At 34.5% G+C, this 20,828-nt stretch overlaps 1 protein-coding gene across 10 annotated transcripts in view; it reads right to left on the reverse strand.

The window, feature by feature from the left end:
- Positions 1–1,022: 1,022 nt before the first annotated feature.
- Positions 1,023–20,828, reverse strand: part of spri (Src homology 2 domain-containing protein sprint) — a 996,502-nt gene continuing 976,696 nt past the window's right edge. For 9 of the 10 annotated variants that reach the window (XM_075299532.1, XM_075299534.1, XM_075299533.1 and 6 more), the window contains 2 exons: positions 1,771–2,597; positions 1,023–1,704 (listed from right to left, as the gene is read on the reverse strand). In XM_075299532.1, coding sequence (XP_075155647.1) covers positions 1,372–1,704; positions 1,771–2,597 — 1,160 coding nt within the window. In that variant the 3' untranslated portion in view covers positions 1,023–1,371. Of the gene's footprint in view, positions 1,705–1,770; positions 2,598–2,720; positions 4,082–20,828 lie in introns of those variants that run through there. The other variant, XM_075299541.1, reaches the window with a different exon arrangement.

A 20,828-nucleotide genomic window follows, 5' to 3' on the forward strand; every position in this document is an offset into this window, starting at 1 on the left:
CCAAACTACAGCCATGACAACTGAGAAACTACTTGTGGACATTACAGAAGTCCATAACATCACGTTCCGCAATGTGGACCACATGCAATCTCTCAACAAAATTTTCAAAATCTCAACAAGCATCCACTTTGGTACTATGGCGGCAATTATAATCTCTATTGGTATAATATGGTATAGACTAACCATAAGAGTGAACCTGCCCACAATCCAGGCCCTCGGCTTTGCAAATCCTACCAGTCAACCAATCCACACGATCTGCGGGACGCAGACCAATGAACCAATAATCGTAGAGTCATCAATTAATTAATGGACCAATTCTTACACGCGTAAGAATTGCAACACACTAAATAAAGCAAACTAAGTGCCAGCGGACTTCACAAAACTACGTAAATATTTTTTAACAAAATCAAAAAAAAAAATGTCTTCAAAAATTTTCAGAGTTTGAGGGAAAAGTGGAAGAGTTCGAAATTGCAAAAATGTCTTTGATAACAATAGCTAATTACCAATGTAAAAACTTCTAAATTTGCTGAAGGCATATTCACTTCAAAAAGTACAAGACTAGCATACTGTAATATATAAATAAAAATGACTTTTATTGGTTATATTCGCTTTTAAAATTCTTTATTTCGCACTTGTAATTTGTTGTAATATGCGTTTTGTATAAGTTGTTTTAAAATAAGTGTTCGATTGATTCAGAAAAATTAATTGGATATGAATTGTTAAAATATACGTAACTGTAAGGTCAATAGATAATTGTAGTTACTATTACTTACTAAATGAGTAAAATGTATTAAATAAAAAACAAATTCTATATTATACATACTAATTATATATATATATATATATATATATATATATATATATATATATATATATATATATATATATATATATATATATATATATATATATATATATATATATATATATATATATATATATATATATATATATATATATATATATATATATATATATATATATATAACTGATGATTGGTTGAGATGGTTTATAATGGCAAATTTCTTTTTAACCGTTTATATTTCATTTATTCGAAAAATTTACAAGGTATGTCAAAATCAAACCATATATTTAAATGGTAATCTTTTCTCATTTATACATTTTAAACGTATTTTCTTAACCCTTGTTGTGATTGCACAAAATCACATAATTTGTTAAGCACACAAGTCTTGTTATACTTGGTAAACAGATGCCTTATTTGAAATACTGTTTAGTACATCTTAAATTTATAACTATAAGTTAAATTTTTTAAAATAATTTTGAGCAAATGTTTAAGAGTTAAACATATTCAAAATAATAGTAGCGAGATTTGTTCTCACCCTAATATTTAAGTCATGTATATGGGTTGGTCTAATTAAGATTTGGCTGGGTCGTTGTAGGCCAAGCTATTTTTGCATCGATACGTTTATAGGCTAACATGCAGTGTTTGCCTTTAGCAGTCAGGCGTATGTCTTGGGGGCATTCGGTATCGGTGAGTAGGGTCTCTTCACCATCGACCAGTTTGAAGAGAGCATAGTCTTGAGGATTGGTGATTCGGGCTTTATGTGCAATGATGCGACATACTTCACGTGTGGTCGTATGAGGTCTCACAGGAAGTGTCCGTGTCTGCAGAGAGCCATTACATTCATCGGGTATTATTACCCTGAGGACTGAAGAACATGCTGGTAAGGATGACGAACGCCACTGTAATAAAGAAATGTTTATGTCGTTTTCTTTATATATTAGTTAGGGTGGTAGTTGAATACTTACATCTAAAGAACCAGTTCCAGTTTCATTTTCGGATGTCATAAAACTTTTCAAGACATGAACAGCGCTACATAAAGCGGTCAAATAATAGCCAGGCTCTCCATTTAAAAGAGTCGGTTGCAGTAGACCCCACATAAATTCAGCTTCTATTTCAGCGCCCACAAACCCACATTTGGCTACAACATATACCAAAATGGGTAAGAAATCATCTGCACCTAATTGCTGCCCTCTGGGACAGCCAGTAGCGTCGAATATGGTTGAGATAACACATAAGAACAATTCTAATTTTTCTAATGGCAACTCAGCCTCTTGCAAGCGTAATAAGAGATTGGATATAATTTGTAGAGAAGTTGGTGATGGAGGCGTTACAGCAGACCTAATGCCGAAATCATTTGCAGTTCGCCCACAGGCGTATTTCACATTCTGCGCCAGTAACTGGATATCTTCAGACCTTGTATAGTAATCCACGAACATGCCATACAAATGTTCACGTAAAGGCAACACAACCAGTTGATGCATTACAGTTTCTAAAATGGCATCGAGGTTTAAAAACTCGTCGGATTTCAGGCGTGATCGTGCCGTTTGTACTTCTTGGTGAAATTTTCCTTCGCCATGCTTGACCAAATAATTCTTCATGCCATTCATAAATTGACGCATGTTTCGCATGACAACTTGGGGTGCTGCTTCACGGGATTCCTTAGTGCAGCATATGAAATTCTCAATATTGCGGGAAAAGGTGGTTCCCTGATCGGAGGCTAAAAGTAAAGCATAGTCGCGCACTGTATCACCTGGTCCACCATTTTGTAGATTGATTTTATTGCAAGGGTGGCCTGAAAAGAGAAGGGGAAAATTAGCTGCAGCATACACAGGATTGTGCTTAAATTTTCTTATTGAAAATCTACTTATAGTACCTATAATATCTACAAGAGTGTTCTGTAGCGAGAATAACTTACATTTGATTTTATACAACAATAAAGTCAAGATACGTTTGAGAATTTGCATACAACATTTTCTGTTGCACTCTTCAGCAGAACATCCCTCTTTCAAATAACGTTTGTAAAGCCAGGGGTTCCCTCTCGCCACCAAAGCAATACCTTTGACTTCCTCAATGTGATTCATATTTAAAAGGATGTTTCCATTATCATCGAGTCGAAAAAACTGCTTGATATCATAGTGATCACAACCGTTCAGAGGATGGCATATATCTGTAGTCTGTTTGAAGAGATCATTAATAGAGGAACGAGGGGTTTTGTCCTTGGCCGGACATTTGCCTATTGCACCCATTATCGAGCAAGCCAAAGCTTCAGTCTTTAATTGGGAACGGTCGATTCCACAATGTTTAAATATTCGATTGGAACAAGTGGTGGGATATAACGAATATGGCTTTTCATTGACAATATATATATTGTTACCTAACGCCTTCAATCGTCTACGTTTTTTAAGTAGCAAAGGCGTAGAGCAATCCGATGATGATGGCGGTGTCGAAGAGTCCATTGGCGGCAACAGGCCAATTTCAATTTTATCAGCAAAAAATATTTCCGTTAATGAACGTTTGTACGACCGTTTTCTTGCTCCCATACCAGTACGGCTGTTATTGTACGTCTCAGTCGTTGGGCTTTGTAGATTTGCCGCCAAATGAGTAGTTGTCGAGTCAGCTGTATCGGCTTTTAGTTGCAGCTGCTGCTGTTGTTGGCTTATCATTTGCACAAAATCCTCTTCAAAATTCGCCGAGAAATAGTTACCCATGGTAGTTGAGGGATTTTCAACTATTTCCCATTCAGCCATGATCTTGAGAAATATCTCCTCTTCTTTGTAGTTGCGTACATGTTCGGGATCTTGAAAGAATATTTCCGGATCCAATATCTCGACGTTAGCAAAGTTCAGAACACTTAGTGATTTTTGCATACACTTGGCATTTTCGTCTTTGGCGTTGCCGTCATGTTTGGCGGGTACGCTATTTGATTTTTTCAGTGGATGCGTATTGTTTTTTTTAACGCGTATATGCATCTGATTATGAGGGCTCACGTGGTTTACAGGCAACGACTTTTTGAACCACTTCATGATTTATATAATAACGGTTTTTACCGGATAAAACAAATTGCCGAAAACGAAAGTTTCTCATGAGCACGTCCGAAGAACAGCTAACAGACGAACACACAGGTCGTCGACCGTTAATAGCAACACGAAACACACTTTTTGCAAAAGCAACAACGAACCACAAATATATAAAATATTCTGGACAGTTAACAATTTCCTACTTTCAATAAAACAAATCCAGTGTTATCTGCGAGAGTGCCAAACTCGTACTATTTGAATTTTCAAATGTTGTTTTGTTTTTATATATCGCATATACATGCATAGTATGGATGAGATATTTGTAGCAGAAACTAGTTTATTTATTTTTATAAGAATACTCTCTCTCTCTCTTATTCCCGATGGCCTACTCTGAGTTGTCTCTCGATAAGGGAAGTTTGTTTACATCTGTCATTAAACGGTATATCGCTCGTGCCACATGTACATTCTCCAATGTTCACGAACAACAGCACTTCCGCTAGTGTTTTCTCTCCCCATCTGTTGTCGTAGTATCGGTTTTTACATATCCCATGTATATTCATTGTTTTTATGTTGAGATTGGAGGGTTGATAAAAATGCCTTCGAACTATTTAAATATGCTTTGTTACACATGGGCGTATGTTCACCTGTCGCAAATCGTTGGATTACGACAAAGACGTAAAATAAATAATTGGTATTTAGGTAGATAGGTATTGGTAGGGTGCTTTTCAGGTAATGAGAGGTGAAGTACAGTTTTCTAAGTCTCGAATAAAATCACGGATATTTTTGGTACCTGTTATAGTAATGAAATATTGTTGCAATTTCATCTAAAGCGATGGCTGGGCTTGAGAAATTTCATGTGGTTTGTTTTATGACATACGCATGTACATTAAGAGGTAATAAAAATGCTTGATTCATCCGTCCACTACTAATGAATGCAAGGGCAATAACAGACATTTATGTCAGCATAAGGAAACGAGTGATCGTAATGAACAAAAAGAACAGCTAGGATGTCTTATCTCTATGGATGATACCATTGAACCGAGAATATACAAATTGTATATAATGCTTACTCAATTATTTTCAACTATTGCATCATCAGACATTTGTATAGATTTAGAATGTACATTATGTATATACAGTGCTGTTCAAAAATTGAAAATAAAACGTAATGATGATGAAAATAAAAATATTGAAACCCATGTTGTTGTTGCTTATTACGTCAGTTTTAAAGATTTTAAGGAATGATGAATCTAACGTCAGTCCTTTTGTTAATTTGTAAAATTAGTTAAAAAATAATACCCATATGCAAAACAATTTATTGACAGTTTATCGAATGAATTTATATGGAAAAAGTTGGCTTGAAGTTTTCTTTAACTTTATCGTATATGTACTGAAAAATATGTACGTAATATTTAATAGATAACGCAACCTAAGTTTTAGTATGAGCAATTTACAAAATATTACGGACAAATTTCTTTAAAGTAATGAAATTTTTATTAAAATAAAGTTTATAATCTTTACTTCAAAAATCGTTTTCAATTAATGTATGATAAAAATTTTGTAACTAAGGAAAAATGTCCTTAATGTAAGTTTCTTTACATGTTTGATTTAAAGAAATGGTTTTTAAATTAACTAAAATATTGAATTCGTAGATTTAAGATAAAAATGCTTCAAATATAGACCAAGACTTATTTTGAGGATTTAGCATCCTTTGTTTAAAGTTTTTTTTTTTTAATTAAAAAAAACATTTTTTATTTTGAAATATCCGTTTTAATTTGGATTTTTAAACTGGTGTTTGTTTGTACGTGAATAGCTTTCTTAATATACCGCGAAAAGAGAATGAAAATTTCTATAAATGAGATCTGTATCCTAATTTTATTTTATTGAATTTATTTAAAGGAGTCGCATCTTTGGCTCAGAATCAATACCAAAATTCTTAAGAGAAGGACAAAATCTTTGGATCCAAGTAAACTTTTTTTGAGTGTGGGGGTAAAAGAGTTTTGCTCTGTTCTAAACATTTGCAATTAATTTAGGTGTCCCATATATTAAAAAAATTAAAGTTTTTGTTTGCTTTTAACGTTAAATGTTAATAGTTGTTACTTTTGCCATGCATTTCCCTGGATGCTTATATCAATACAATATCGGGAAAATGTTTTGGTAATCTTCCGATTCTATGAATGGACAGAAAAACACTCTCAGACCATAATATTTGGACGGAACTTCTTGGGTATCATGCAAACAACGCAAGTTAAACTTTGATTCGTCGGAAAATTGCTGCTCAGATGCCCCTTTTTAATCCTCTTTTAAGTCCTTATACACTTAAAAAAGTAAACACTATATTTCACTAAAACTGATTTAATTCTATTTTAGCTCATGTAATTATTTTAAGAAAGTTTCCATGACTTAATAATTTTTTGTGTGTGTTAGTTAAATTAATTAAAACAGAGGAAAAATTATATACAAATGATAAATAAATTTTCTTGAGTTTGTCGAAAATTATTTACTTATTATTGTGAAATCGGCATGACATCTGCATTTCTAATACAGTTTAGTTAAAATTATCAAAAATTAATCTATTTTTTCTAAAATTAACTAAAATTTTCTTTCTTGGTGGGTTCACTGTTTTTCAGTGTAATTTTTCAGATAAAATAAACATCAAAGCCATTAAGGAGAAAATGATACATGATTTAAGGGAGGTTTTGAGCCAAATCTCAAAAATCCCTATTCAATAATCAATAAACAAAATGCTTTACATAATGCGCTTTACAGACTATCAGTTATTCCGGACGGAATGTCGCTGTTTGTAAAGAATTTTACAGTGTGTCGAATCGAAACGACTTGTCGGCGATGACTAAACAATCGGTAAATGTGTTATCGATCCCATAAACATTCAGCAGTATCGATTATGCCTTCGGGCTTAACTTATAATGTGTCCAAAATATATGAGATATGTTCGACACGAGCACTGTGGTCCGGAGTAACTGATAGTTTGTAAAGCGCATAAAACATCAAGTCATTTTAAAATAAACAAATTAGTCATTATTTGTTTGACTTAAATTGATGCTCATTGCAGTTATTTACTTCGAGAACGGGTTTGTCTGGTCTTTGATGTTCCCATTATAGAATATATCATTGAAGCAAACTCTATACAGATGCAACACGTCATTTGCTTCCTTGTCCTTGTTTTCATATGGTGTCAAGTCACAAAAACATAAACATGGAACAATAGTGGTCCCTAAATGACATAACCGCAAACACATACAAAAACACCACAATGACCTTATCAGACACATTACAAATGCCGAACTCGAGGTGGTGCTGCCCTTTTATTAAATAACGTTACAGACGTGTGGTAGTGCCCTCATTCTGTACTGTCAATTGTTAATTCTGAAATGTGTCAAGTGTACCAATAGGGTTTATGCAAAGGAATCTTTCAACTAAGATACTCAGAAAAAAGTAGCTCGTAATTTATGACAAGTTTTGATCTTCAATTTAGTTTATCGCACTTCCACCCAGTTAATTCAAATTTCAAAAATTTTATGAAATTCTCGTAATAATTACACTAAAAAAATAATTCTTTCTTCCCACACGAAATTTTAGACAAAGTTCGCTTCTAATTTGCTTTTTGCTTGAAGGAAGTTTATTTGGATGAAAAGTATATATTTTTTGTGATAAACGTTTAGTCTTTTCCAGGATGTAGAAACAATTTCATAAAGACTAACTCAAAAAAGCAATGTTTTCTGGCTAATTGCATTTTCACTCACATCATTCTCACTTCCACGAGGTTTTTTAGTTCTTAACCACTTTTTATACCCTGCTCCACACTGTGGAACAGGGTATTATAAGTTAGTGCATATGTTTGCAACACCCAGAAGGAGACGAGATAGACACATGGTGTCTTTGGCAAAAATGCTCAGGGTGGGCTCCTGAGTCGATATAGCCATGTCCGTCTGTCCGTGAACACATTTTTGTAATCAAAGTCTAGGTCGCAGTTTTAGTCCAATCGACTTCAAATTTGGCACAAGTATGTGTTTTGGCTCAGAATAGCTATTGATTTTGGAAGGAATCGGTTCAGATTTAGATATAGCTCCCATATATATCTTTCGCCCGATATGGACTAATACGGTCCCAGGAGCCAGAGTTTTACCCCAATTTGGTTGAAATTTTGCACTAGGAGTTCAATTAGTGGTGTAGTCTAGTGTGCCAAATTTTATTGAGATCGGTTCAGATTTAGATATAGCTCCCATATATAGCTTTCGCCCGATTTACACTCACATGACCACAGAGGCCAATTTTTTGCTCCGATTTAGTTGAAATTTTGCACAGGGAGTAGGATTAGCATTGTAGCTATGCGTGCCAAATTTGGTTGAAATCGGTTCAGATTTAGATATAGCTCCCATATATAGCTTTCGCCCGATTTACACTCATATGACCACAGAGACCAATTTTTTGCTCCGATTTATTTGAAATTTTGCACAGGAAGTAGAATTAGCATTGTAGCTATGCGTGCCAAATTTGGTTGAAATCGGTTCAGATTTATATATAGCTCCCATATATAGCTTTCGCCCGATTTACACATATATGACCACAGAGGCCAATTTTTTGCTCCGATTTAGTTGACATTTTGCACAAGGAGTAGAATTAGCATTGTAGCTATGCGTGCCAAATTTGGTTGAAATCGGTTCAGATTTAGATATATCTCCCATATATAGCTTTCACCCGATTTACACTCATATGACCACAGAGGCCAATTTTTAACTCCGATTTAGTTGAAATTTTGCACAGGGGGTAGAATTAGCATTGTAGTTATGCGTGCCAAATTTGGTTAAAATCGTAAAGATTTAGATATAGCTCCCATATATAGCTTTCGCCCGATTTATACTCAGAGGCCAATTTTTAACTCCGATTTAGTTGAAATTTTGCACAGGGAGTAGAATTAGCATTGTAGCTATGTGTGCCAAATTTGGTTGAAATCGGTTCAGATTTAGATATAGCTCCCATGTATGTTTTTCTGATTTCGACAAAAATGGTCAATGTTGGTAACATTTTCCTTGTAAAATCGCCACTGCTTAGTCGAAAAGTTGTAAAAATGACTCTAATTTTCCTAAACTTGTAATACTTATATATCGAGCGATAAATCATAAATAAACTTTTTCGAAGTTTCCTTAAAATTGCTTCAGATTTAAATGTTTCCCATATTTTTTACTAACATTGTGTTCCACCCTAGTGCATAAGCCGACTTAAATTTTGAGTCTATAGATTTTATAGAAGTCTATCAAATTTTGTCCAGATCGAGTGATATTTAAATGTATGTATTTGGGACAAACCTTTATATATAGCCCCCAACACATTTGACGGATGTGATATGTTATCGAAAATTTCGATCTACAAAGTGGTGCAGGGTATAATATAGTCGGCCCCGCCCGACTTTAGACTTTCCTTACTTGTTCTGTAATACAAACAATGTAGAAGAAGTTATTCGGTTTTATACATTTTTTAAATTTTACCTTTCGCCTGGACGGAGAATCGAACCGCGGACCATGCAATTTGTAAGCCAACACACTATCCACTGAGCTATGTAGCTGTTATTGTCATCCATTATACATATAAGTTATATTTATATATAGCTTGCGGCGCCCACGAGCCGAATAAATAAACTTAATTTAACAGAAACATACATTTAGTTGGGCACCGTGGAACAGTGATTGCTACGTCCGCCTTGCATACCAAGGGTCCTGGGTTCGATCCCTGCTTCGTCTGAACACCAAAAGGTTTTGTTTGTTTTTTTTTTTACATATATTCCAGATATGTTCGGAAGATTCCGAAAAGATGTGTCTTATTAAAGACTTAAAGTCAGAGAAGAACAGAGCTTGATATAAACGAAATGGACTGTGTTGTTGGTTCAAAAATATTTTTTTTGATTGAAAAAATAAAAATTTTATAACAATACTATGTAGCTGTTATAAAGTTTAAAATTTTCGAAGAAATTTAAAAACTCTAACAAAAGAAAAACGCTTTCGGTACACGTTTTGAAAACGTTTTTTTTTCTTTGCTTGTATTTAACTCCTTTGCAGTCAGGCGACTACTTAGGTAAGGTTAGGTTATGTATCAGGCTCACTTAGACTATTCAGTCCATTGTGATACCACATTGGTGAACTTCTCTCTTATCACTGAGTGCTGCCCGATTCCATGTTAAGCTCAATGACAAGGGACCTCCTTTTTATAGCCGAGTCCGAACGGCATTCCACATTGCAGTGAAACCACTTAGAGAAGCTTTGAAACCCTCAGAAATGTCACCAGCATACTGAGGTGGGATAATCCACCGCTGAAAAACTTTTTGGTGTTCGGTCGAATCAGGAATCGAACCCACGACCTTGTGTATGCAAGGCGGGCATGCCAACCATTGATTCCTTTTCTTCCGCATCATGACAACTCATGCAGTAGTCATTATACTTCGCGCCAATAGTTTTTGCAAACTCGCCGATCAGGCAGCGACCCGCTATAGCAGATATAAGGAGAGATTTCTGACATCTTGAAAACACTAAAATATCTAGTGTGCGGTTTAGGTTTAGATGGGGCCATATTTGCTTAGTGTTGTTGCAACCCTTACAATCGTCTCATCGGGCATTCGCCATCATAACAGCCTTCTCACGCAGTATGAGCTTGCATGTAACCAGAGGCATACCAACAGATTCTAGTTCCCTTGGAATATGTAAAGTAGTTCCTAGCCTTGCCAACTCATCCTCTTCGCAGTTCTCCGGTATGTTCCCATGCCAGGCACCCGTATTAGGTGGATATTGTACTGCTTAGCCATCTCGTTGAGAGATTTGCGGCAGTCGATGGCCGTTTTCGAGTTAAGGAACACAGAGTCCAGGGATTGAGTATATATTATTTCAGCCAGAAAAACACTACAGTGTTTCGGTAATCTTTTCGCTATTCGAAGTTCCAGGTCTTTAGAATATACTACGAAACCCACTTGTCCATTCTATATAACGTTTATTCTCAGGGGTCTGTGTGTTCCACGCCTAGGCTTGCCAGATCCAATTTGTCAAAAAGCTTGACATTGACCAAAAGACTTGATTTTGAAAATAAAACTTGATAAATAAAAACACTCATACTATTGGGTTTAATTACATTTTTTATATTTTTTTTTCAGAAAAATTATTAGAATAAAAGCAAATATATCATAAAGAGAATAATCTTTATATATTTTAAAGAAAACTTATTTTGTCACATATAATTCGTATTCCTAGGGCCTGTTCGAAGCCGAAATTTTTACTACCATTGGTAAAAATTTGATGTAAATCGTGGTGAATATAAAGGGTGATTCTTTTGAGGTTAGGATTTTCATGCATTAGTATTTGACAGATCACGTGGGATTTCAGACATGGTGTCAAAGAGAAAGATGCTCAGTATGCTTTGACATTTCATCATGAATAGACTTACTAACGAGCAACGCTTGCAAATCATTGAATTTTATTACCAAAATCAGTGGCAGAAAATCCGCTTTTTTATCGACAAATTTTGTTCAGCGATGAGGCTCATTTCTGGTTGAATGGCTACGTAAATAAGCAAAATTGCCGCATTTGGAGTGAAGAGCAACCAGAAGCCGTTCAAGAACTGCCCATGCATCCCGAAAAATGCACTGTTTGGTGTGGTTTGTACGCTGGTGGAATCATTGGACCGTATTTTTTCAAAGATGCTGTTGGACGCAACGTTACGGTGAATGGCGATCGCTATCGTTCGATGCTAACAAACTTTTTGTTGCCAAAAATGGAAGAACTGAACTTGGTTGACATGTGGTTTCAACAAGATGGCGCTACATGCCACACAGCTCGCGATTCTATGGCCATTCTGAGGGAAAACTTCGGAGAACAATTCATCTCAAGAAATGGACCGGTAAGTTGGCCACCAAGATCATGCGATTTGACGCCTTTAGACTATTTTTTGTGGGGCTACGTCAAGTCTAAAGTCTACAGAAATAAGCCAGCAACTATTCCAGCTTTGGAAGACAACATTTCCGAAGAAATTCGGGCTATTCCGGCCGAAATGCTCGAAAAAGTTGCCCAAAATTGGACTTTCCGAATGGACCACCTAAGACGCAGCCGCGGTCAACATTTAAATGAAATTATCTTCAAAAAGTAAATGTCATGGACCAATCTAACGTTTCAAATAAAGAACCGATGAGATTTTGCAAATTTTATGCGTTTTTTTTTTTAAAAAAGTTATCAAGCTCTTAACAAATCACCCTTTAATTTCACTAGCCCTAGCCCCCAGGGCTAGTGCATCACTGGAAGCTGGAATAAATAGATTTTTCAATACTAGTTGCAGGCTTTCTTACCATTTGTCTCTAAATCGTTGGAGTCAGTCAAGCTCATCTAATGGCAGATTTCTAGTTCCTTAACCATTTTGTTATTGTTGAGGATTAGTCAGTTTACCTCTTACCAATTTCCATTTATTTTTCAAATATTGACCACTAAACTCGTCGATGGTAAATGTAACGGCGACAAAAAACGACGATATTTATACTCAACAAAAAACGACACCAGGAATACCGATTTTCGCTGATAGCAGAATATATCGACGAACGGAATTCCAATTAGTGGCGACAGAGGAAAAAATTTATCATAAAAAAGTCCCCAATAAATTGTTGACACGTTTTTATGAAAGGAAAAATAGAGAAATAATCTCTGCTGTAGAAAGTTAGCAATAAGTTAAAAATTGAAAAAAATATTAAATCTTAGGGCTGCAATAAGATTATGATTTCGAAACACAAAACCAGGGGAGTTGTGTCTTCCGAATGCTTACAAAATTAAAATATTTTCGTGAACGAAAACTTGCATCCAAATACTCAATGCCTTAAAAGTCCTCCCGATGAAAGGGAAAGTGGTTCTTATTCAAGAACCCTACACACAAAAACGTAACTGCAAACAAATATTAACAACTTTATAAGTATGTATGTAAAACCTGCTGATGCTCAACAAATTTGTTCATTGAATATGTGACATTTGTTGTTAAAATGTGTTTGGAAATAGTAGGGATGTCCAGAATTTCCAACAAATTATGTTGTTGAGAAGACAACTATAGATAAGAAACCATAAATAACAAGACCGGTGACATGCACATCGTTGAGAATATGTAAGAATATGTATGCGAAGAATACCGTTATGAGAGAACTCTCATTAGTAACGTGCACGAAGGGCTGTCAATTTTACCGATTTATCGGTATTTTGACGGTTTTTGACTCAAAATAGCAGTTTCCGATTTTTGCCTTGATAATGACGTTTTTTACCCCATTTAAACTTTTTGGGAAAATCGAGTAAATTCGAAATGTGAACCGATTTCGATTAAATTTTCCTTACTTTAAGGGTGCTTAATTACCTTATATTAAATTTTAAGACGACCGGTTAGTAAATAGGATCAATACGACCCCATTTGTTGAAATCGGGCAATACATATATATGTGGGGTGTATCTAAATTTATCCGATTTTTTTCCAAATTCACTAGCGTTCGTCCTTGTGCCAAAAGAAGCACTGAACCACGTTTCATAAAAATAATTGCCACCGGCATTCTGCGAACAATACATAGACAGACCGACCGATGAACGAACGATCAGTATGTTTTATGGAGTCTAAAGTCAATAAAAGTTGTTATACCCTAACCACTATGTGGGTTACGATATAAAATCTGAATGCATTTATTGTTTTTAATGTTTGGAGCTGAGATTTAAAATAAGCAAATAGTTACTGGATGGCGTTCGCGTACTTTTCGGCTATGTCATACTCAGAATGCATAGTACAAACCTGTATTAATTGTAATGAAAATGGAATGAATACCTTTGTTTCGTTTTTATCCAAAATATATGTTTTATTTTAATATTATTTAAATTCCCGATATTTGGACTATTTGTAAAATGCAAGTGCTGATTGTGACGATTTTTTCGGGAAAAAGTGACGATTTTTCTTAAAATTTTATTTTCAGCCCTGCGTACACGTGTATGACAGCAAGCAAAGCCCTTGCTTAGGAGAGAATACAGAAAAGCATAATACATACGTTTAAATCAATGTTATTCAGAGCAATTTGCAAAATCATTATTGTTGTTTTGATTTCAGATTAAAACCACGCGTTGACTAAACTACAAGAGAAGCTTAACCAACAGAGGAAAAGTACGTTTGTCAAATTTATTTGGACAAAGCCCTATATACTGCAAGATGGTTGGATGGACGGCTGTTTCGGAATTGCCACATTCCTCATCAGTATCCTCTACTTGCAGTAAAACTATCAACCAATTATCAGAATAAATTCGGATAATTCACTAACCCCAAAGTGAATTACACTCGAACCTTCCGAAAAAAAAGGTTTTTGATAGTCGGCTTTTGCCTTAATAAATCGTTGTACGAACATCTCTTTTTTCCTTTGACAAAGTCAAATCATCGATGTGAGTGCATTTGGCTGGATTTGTTGTGAGTGTGCTTCATCTTACTTCATTCCTTCTGTTTGTTATTGTTGGTTTACTATTCAATCATTATTTTTGTTTTGATTTCAGCTTAAAACTCTGCATTGACTAAACTACAAGAGTAGCGTAACCAACAGAGGAAAAGTGTTTGTCAAATTTATTTGGGCAAAGCTATAGACTGCAAGATGGTTGGATAAATCTAGAATCCGCGTGAGCGAGAGTCAAGGGACACGGACATAAAACGCTTACGAGATTAATTAATTTATTCATTATTCGTGAGTCACGATATTTTTCGTGACTCACAGTATTTTTCGTGAGTCACGATATTTCGTGCGTGAGTACAAATGTTCTTTTTGTGAGTGTGCGTGAGTCCTACCAAACAATAAACTGCTAAACATGCTAAACTGATTAAATATTCTATAAACTTTTAGACAAAAAATTGAATTTGTTTCTATGGGCATGTTGCTTGAAACTTTGTCTTCAAGTGTGGGAAAATTGGGTTAGGTTAAAGTGGCAGCCCGTTTTATTTGCAGGCTCACTTAGACTATTCAGTTCATTGTAATAAGTAGAATAACAAAAATTAGTTGCTCCATGTACCGTTAGGAACTTAGTTGAGGAGTCACTCAAAACAAAGATAAAATTCATTATGGGATGTGATATAAGTGCACAAATTAGGGGAAGTAGTGATACCAATTCAAGGGGAGAGTCGCTAATAGAGTTTATTTTGCGTACTAAGGCAGATACACCAACTTTCGTCACCAAAAATAGGCAAGGTTTTGGACGTCACTTTGGCAAGTTTTAAGGGAACATAGCTTCTCAGATCATCGCTACATCAGTTTCAAATTGGCTGCCATTTTCCGCCAACTGTGAAGAAAGCTCATTGGAATAGGTACAGGGATACGTTCAATATGATGATACCGGATATACCAGAGACAAATATAAGAACTGCGCTGCATGTCCTAGAAGTAAGCCAAGGGCAAAATCGACCGCCATGGTGGTCTACGGATTCTATGAGGAAATCCTGCTGGAAGGTCTTTAAATAAGCAAAGTTCATCAGAGATGAATCTGAGAGGATAAAAGTGAGAAGGTCTCAGCACAACTCTTGAAATGATTACTGTAGCCGTATTGAGAATACGTCCGAGGCTTCCAGAATACTCCGCTCCAGGTTTCAATAAACCGAAGGCCAGTTGGACAAAGTCCAGTGAGGAGACGCTGGATGTACTATTGGATACACATTTTCCTGGAAATCAGACGGTTGAACCATGTTCTGGCGGGGCCGAAGAGGCTCAGCGGTCATTTCCTATCGAGGAAATTGTATCGGAATCTAGAATCAAATGGGCTTTAAATAGCTTTGGACCATTCAAATCCACGGAATCTCATGTAATTACTCTGGCGGAGTTACAAGCTGTGACTGACAGAATTATCCCCTGATTGTCGGTGATATATAAAGAATGTATCAGCTTAGCATATGTTCCAGGAAAGTGGAAGGAAACAAAAGTTATTTTCATACCTAAAGCGGGAAAAGCCTATCCTTCGAGTGGGAAGGATTTCCGACCAATCAGCTGATCCTCATTCTTTCTTAAGACTCTGGAGAGGATGATAGATCTTAGAACTACCGTCGATTCAAGATTGCTCTCGAAACGGCAACATGCTTACTCGAAGGGCAGGTCTACTGAGACCGCTTTGCATGAACTAGTCAGCTTTATTGTAAGCTCACTATCTGCCAATGAATACACAATTGTGGCTTTTCTAGACATCGAAGACGCATTCAGTAAGACAGGAACATATTCCCTTAATGTCATGCTGCATCTATTACCAAACAGTCAGCAACAACAGCGGCTGTACGTTTTGATTACACTCTGGCGGTCCCTCTCTGGAGGTCCCTTGTCATGGAGCTTAACATGGAAACGGTCAGCACTCAGTGATGAGAGAAGTTCACCAATGTGGTATTATAATGGACTCAATAGTCTAAGTGAGCCTGATACATCGGGCTGCTACCTAACCTAACCGAACCTAATTTTTAGATAGGGGGCTAATAGACTGAAGTTATAGGTTCAATTAATGTTTTATTTTATAAAAATTAAAAAAAAATCAGACTTCAGACTTTAAAAATTAATTTATAATAAGTATAAGTAGTTCCACACTTTTTTCCAGCAAAGAAAGTTGGGAGTTGTTCTAAAGGCACAACTTTAAAAGCACTTCAAAAAAGAATTTCTTTATTTGAACTACACAGGAAGTTCGCTTAATAAAATTTTTATAACTGCACGGATGAAAAAGACTGTTTTTCATATGTTTGGCTATAAACATTATATGTTTGGAACACCAATTTTTAAACACAATATTTTTGAGTGCAAGCATATAATGTTCATAAACTAGCATAACATGTTTGGGACATATATGTTAATATGTAAGAACATATTATGTTTGGGACATAAAATGTTTGTAAATATAATATGCTTGGATGCAAACATATATTAATTTAGAAATAGCCTATAAACATATATGTGTTTAGTAGCTTGGAGCGCTATTTAACAGGGAGCGATATTGAATTAAGTTGGTGGTTGTTGCTTGTTATTACAAAATTAACATTTTATTTTTCCTTGGGCAATTGATCAGCTACTTCTTTGATCCTTACAAACTGTGTGGTCCGCTGTTCGAATCCCCGTCCGGCAAAAGGTAAAATTAAAATAAAAAAATCATACAATTGAATAATTTCTTCTACAATGTTTGTATTACAGAAAAAGGTGCTAAGAACTAAAAAATCTCGTGGAAGTGAGAAAGATGTGGGGGAATATACAATTGGGCAGAAACAAAATTTTGAGCATTCAGGTCGAAAACCTATGTTGTTAGCACCTATATTACCTGTTTATTTTCATAATTCATTATGATTGTAAATATATAAATAAATAAATAAAATTTTGAGCACAATATTGTTTGGGAGAATTTTTTTTAAGCATATAATATTTTTGGGTGCAAACATATTATATTTTCACATAATAACATATGGTTTTTTGAAAGACAACATTATTGAATTTGGATGGAAAAATACAAAATGTTTGGAACTTAGACTACCCAAACATATATTGTTTAGACCAATATGCTTTCAAACATATTATATATTGGAAGAGATCAAACATATAAATGTTTGGGCAATACCCAAAAATGTATATGCTTGAAGCAAAATATGTTTGGGAGTATATGTTACAGAAGCGATTTTTTGTGAGCGTGTGGTTTTTTCATATTTTTAATGTGTAATTTTTGTTTTTTTTTCAAATAGGGTACAAAAGAGTAGGAATTAATAAAATGGTACAAATATTCAAATTTTGCCGCATTCTAGAGAAATCGATAATTTTTGAAATAATTCGAGGTTGAACGTTTCAAACAAGCGTGAGAATGCATTACAAACCTTAAAAAGTGATGCAAAAAGGACATTTTCACAATTTTTCGGCGTCGCTTTTTTGCAGTTTTATTAAGATATTCATTTATGAAAGAATAGTATTAAAGACTTAAAAAAATGAAAATCAGACCAAACTAAATAATAAAGGAAACTAAACATACATTTAGGAACTTAAATCATAAGTTCATCCACAGTTTTATTCCATAAATATCATTCTAACATTCACCTATAATAAAGAAACTAACTTACAATTTAAAAGACAATGTTAAGATATTGCTATCGATAATTGCTACCATAACCCATGTAATTCGATTGTGCATAAGTCTGTAGCGGAACTTTGTGCGGTTATATTTACTTGTTGCACCCTCACAAAAAATCGCTTCTGTAACATATACTCCCAAACATATTTTGCTTCAAGCATATACATTTTTGGGTATTGCCCAAACATTTATATGTTTGATTTCTTCCAATATATAATATGTTTGAAAGCATATTGGTCTAAACAATATATGTTTGGGTAGTCTAAGTTCCAAACATTTTGTAGTTTTGCATCCAAATTCAATTATGTTGTCTTCCAAAAAACAATATGTTATTATGTGAACATATAATATGTTTGGAAGCATTTTGCACCCAAAAATATTATATGCTTAACAAAATTCTCCCAAACAATATTGTGTTCAAAATTTTATTTATTTATTTATATATTTACAATCATAATGAATTATGAAAATAAACAGGTAATATAGGTGCTAACAACATAGGTTTTCGACCTGAATGCTCAAAATTTTGTTCCTGCCTAATTGTATATTCCCCCACATCTTTCTCACTTCCACGAGATTTTTGTAATACAAACATTGTAGAAGAAATTATTCAATTCTATGATTTTTTTTATTTTAATTTTAACTTTTGCCGGACGGGGATTCGAACAGCGAACCACACAGTTTGTAAGGATCAAAGAAGTAGCTGATCAATTGCCCAAGGAAAAATAAAATGTTAATTTTGTAATAACAAGCAACAACCACCAACTTAATTCAATATCGCTCCCTGTTAAATAGCGCTCCAAGCTACTAAACACATATATGTTTATAGGCTATTTCTAAATGAATATATGTTTGCATCCAAGCATATTATATTTACAAACATTTTATGTCCCACACATAATATGTTCTAACATATTAACATATATGTCCCAAACATGTTGTGCTAGTTTATGAACATTATATGCTTGCACTCAAAAATATTGTGTTCCAAACATATAATGTTTATAGCCAAACATATGAAAAACAGTCTTTTTCATCCGTGTGAATATTGTATAAAAACAATGGAAAATCGTATTGTTACGAATTTGATAATTATAGATTTAAGTTTATTTAAATTAGTTTCCGTTAATTTAAAATTTCAAATTGTAACGATAAAATTTCGTTATCACTTGTTGGAATCATCTATTCATTTTCTGGTACTTTCCTAAATTTCTTTTATGTTGTTTTGTTTGCTTATTTTCATATCGAAATGTTAGTTCTTACTCTCTCATAGTATAACAACCCCTTTGCTTTGTTATTTTGCATTCTCATTGTCTATTGTCATTGTTATTGTTGTTGTAGTAATGCGAGCATATATCTATGTGGGTGTATATGTGTTTGGCAGCCACCAGATGAATAACTTAATGGTCGTAGATTCTTCTAGCGTTGTCAAAGAATGTTCTGGCGTTGCCAGAATATTGTAGTGCTGCCAGAATATTCTCGCATTGCCAAAACCGTCATATATAAAAGCATGCTGCTAACGAGTCAGTCTTGATTAAAGCGTCAAACGAATAACATCAGTGTGAACGAATTGTAAAGTGAATTAGTGTAAAGTCATAGTAAATAAATTGTAGATTAATGTTATTGAAAAGAACAGTATTTTAACTGACGGGTAATTAAAAACCCCTAAATATAAAAAAGTAACAGTATATAGGTTTTCTAATCCTAGTTCGGGAAATGGTGAAAACAACACAACTCGCGATTTTTTGAAGTTTAATTTTGACAAAACAACATATCTCATCGTATGTCGAACAGTGGTTCCACATAGCCCTTCTAGGTTCAAAATACTGACCCCACCTTGTCAAAATTTTGCAAAAAAATTGTGGAGCCCATGTCTTGCGAACGGTAAAAGATAATTGCGCACGCACGCAAACTTTTTTGTAAGGCTTTACAATTTCTACCCAGTAAAGAAAAAAATCGGTTCAAAATTGCGGAGTTGACAGCTAAAACAAAATTTCATACCCCCGAGGTGACCAATTTTCAACGCCTACAGGTCAGCCCGTGGACCCACTAGGGTCCCACATTTTTCCAAACTTAGAGGAAAACACCTGAGCTTTCATACACAGAAAAAATTATGTTTTCACTTTTTATTTTGATCAGTATTTCTGGCTACACTTTCTACTTTTTACAAATTGAAAAATTCTTCGCTTCCACCACAAGCGCCATTGAACAGCATGCATCAATACGCCAATTCAAATGTTTGTGATATGAACCAAATATGACACTACGGCATTATATTCTAACTACTTCCTGAGATGTTCTTTATTATTAGGAATATGTTAAACATTTTTTTATTAAATGCTTTTCTAAAAAATTATTTTTTTATGTTATACATCGCTTTTATTTTGTTTTTTTTTTTCGGCATATATTTTTATACAAAAATATTTTTTCACTTAAAAATCAACAACAAATTTAAAATTATTGTAATTTGCAAAACCTTCTCAAAAGAACTTCCATGGATGTGAAAATGATAAATGACACAGGATCAAATCCCAGCGGGATTTTCCGCCATTTAATTGTTCAAAACTTGAACTTGAACAAATGTTAGACAAGAAATTCATAATGATATGGTGAATGTGTTAGGTGAAAGTGCTCCTTCATATGCAACAGTAAAAAATTGAGTTGCAGAAGTAGTGGACGTCCAAAAACAGCAACAACAACAGAAATTGTAGCCAATGTGCATGATATGGTATTATATGATCGACGAATAAAAGTTCGTGAAATTGCTAATATCATGGGCATCTCAAATGATCGAGTTCATTTAATTTTGCATGAAGAACTACAGATGAAAAAGCTTTCTGCAAGATGGGTGCCGCATTTGTTAACAGTCGATCAAAAACGCATAAGAATGAA

The sequence above is a fragment of the Haematobia irritans genome, chromosome 3 (assembly GCF_050003625.1).
Source record: "Haematobia irritans isolate KBUSLIRL chromosome 3, ASM5000362v1, whole genome shotgun sequence".
NCBI classification, from domain to species: domain Eukaryota; kingdom Metazoa; phylum Arthropoda; class Insecta; order Diptera; family Muscidae; genus Haematobia; species Haematobia irritans.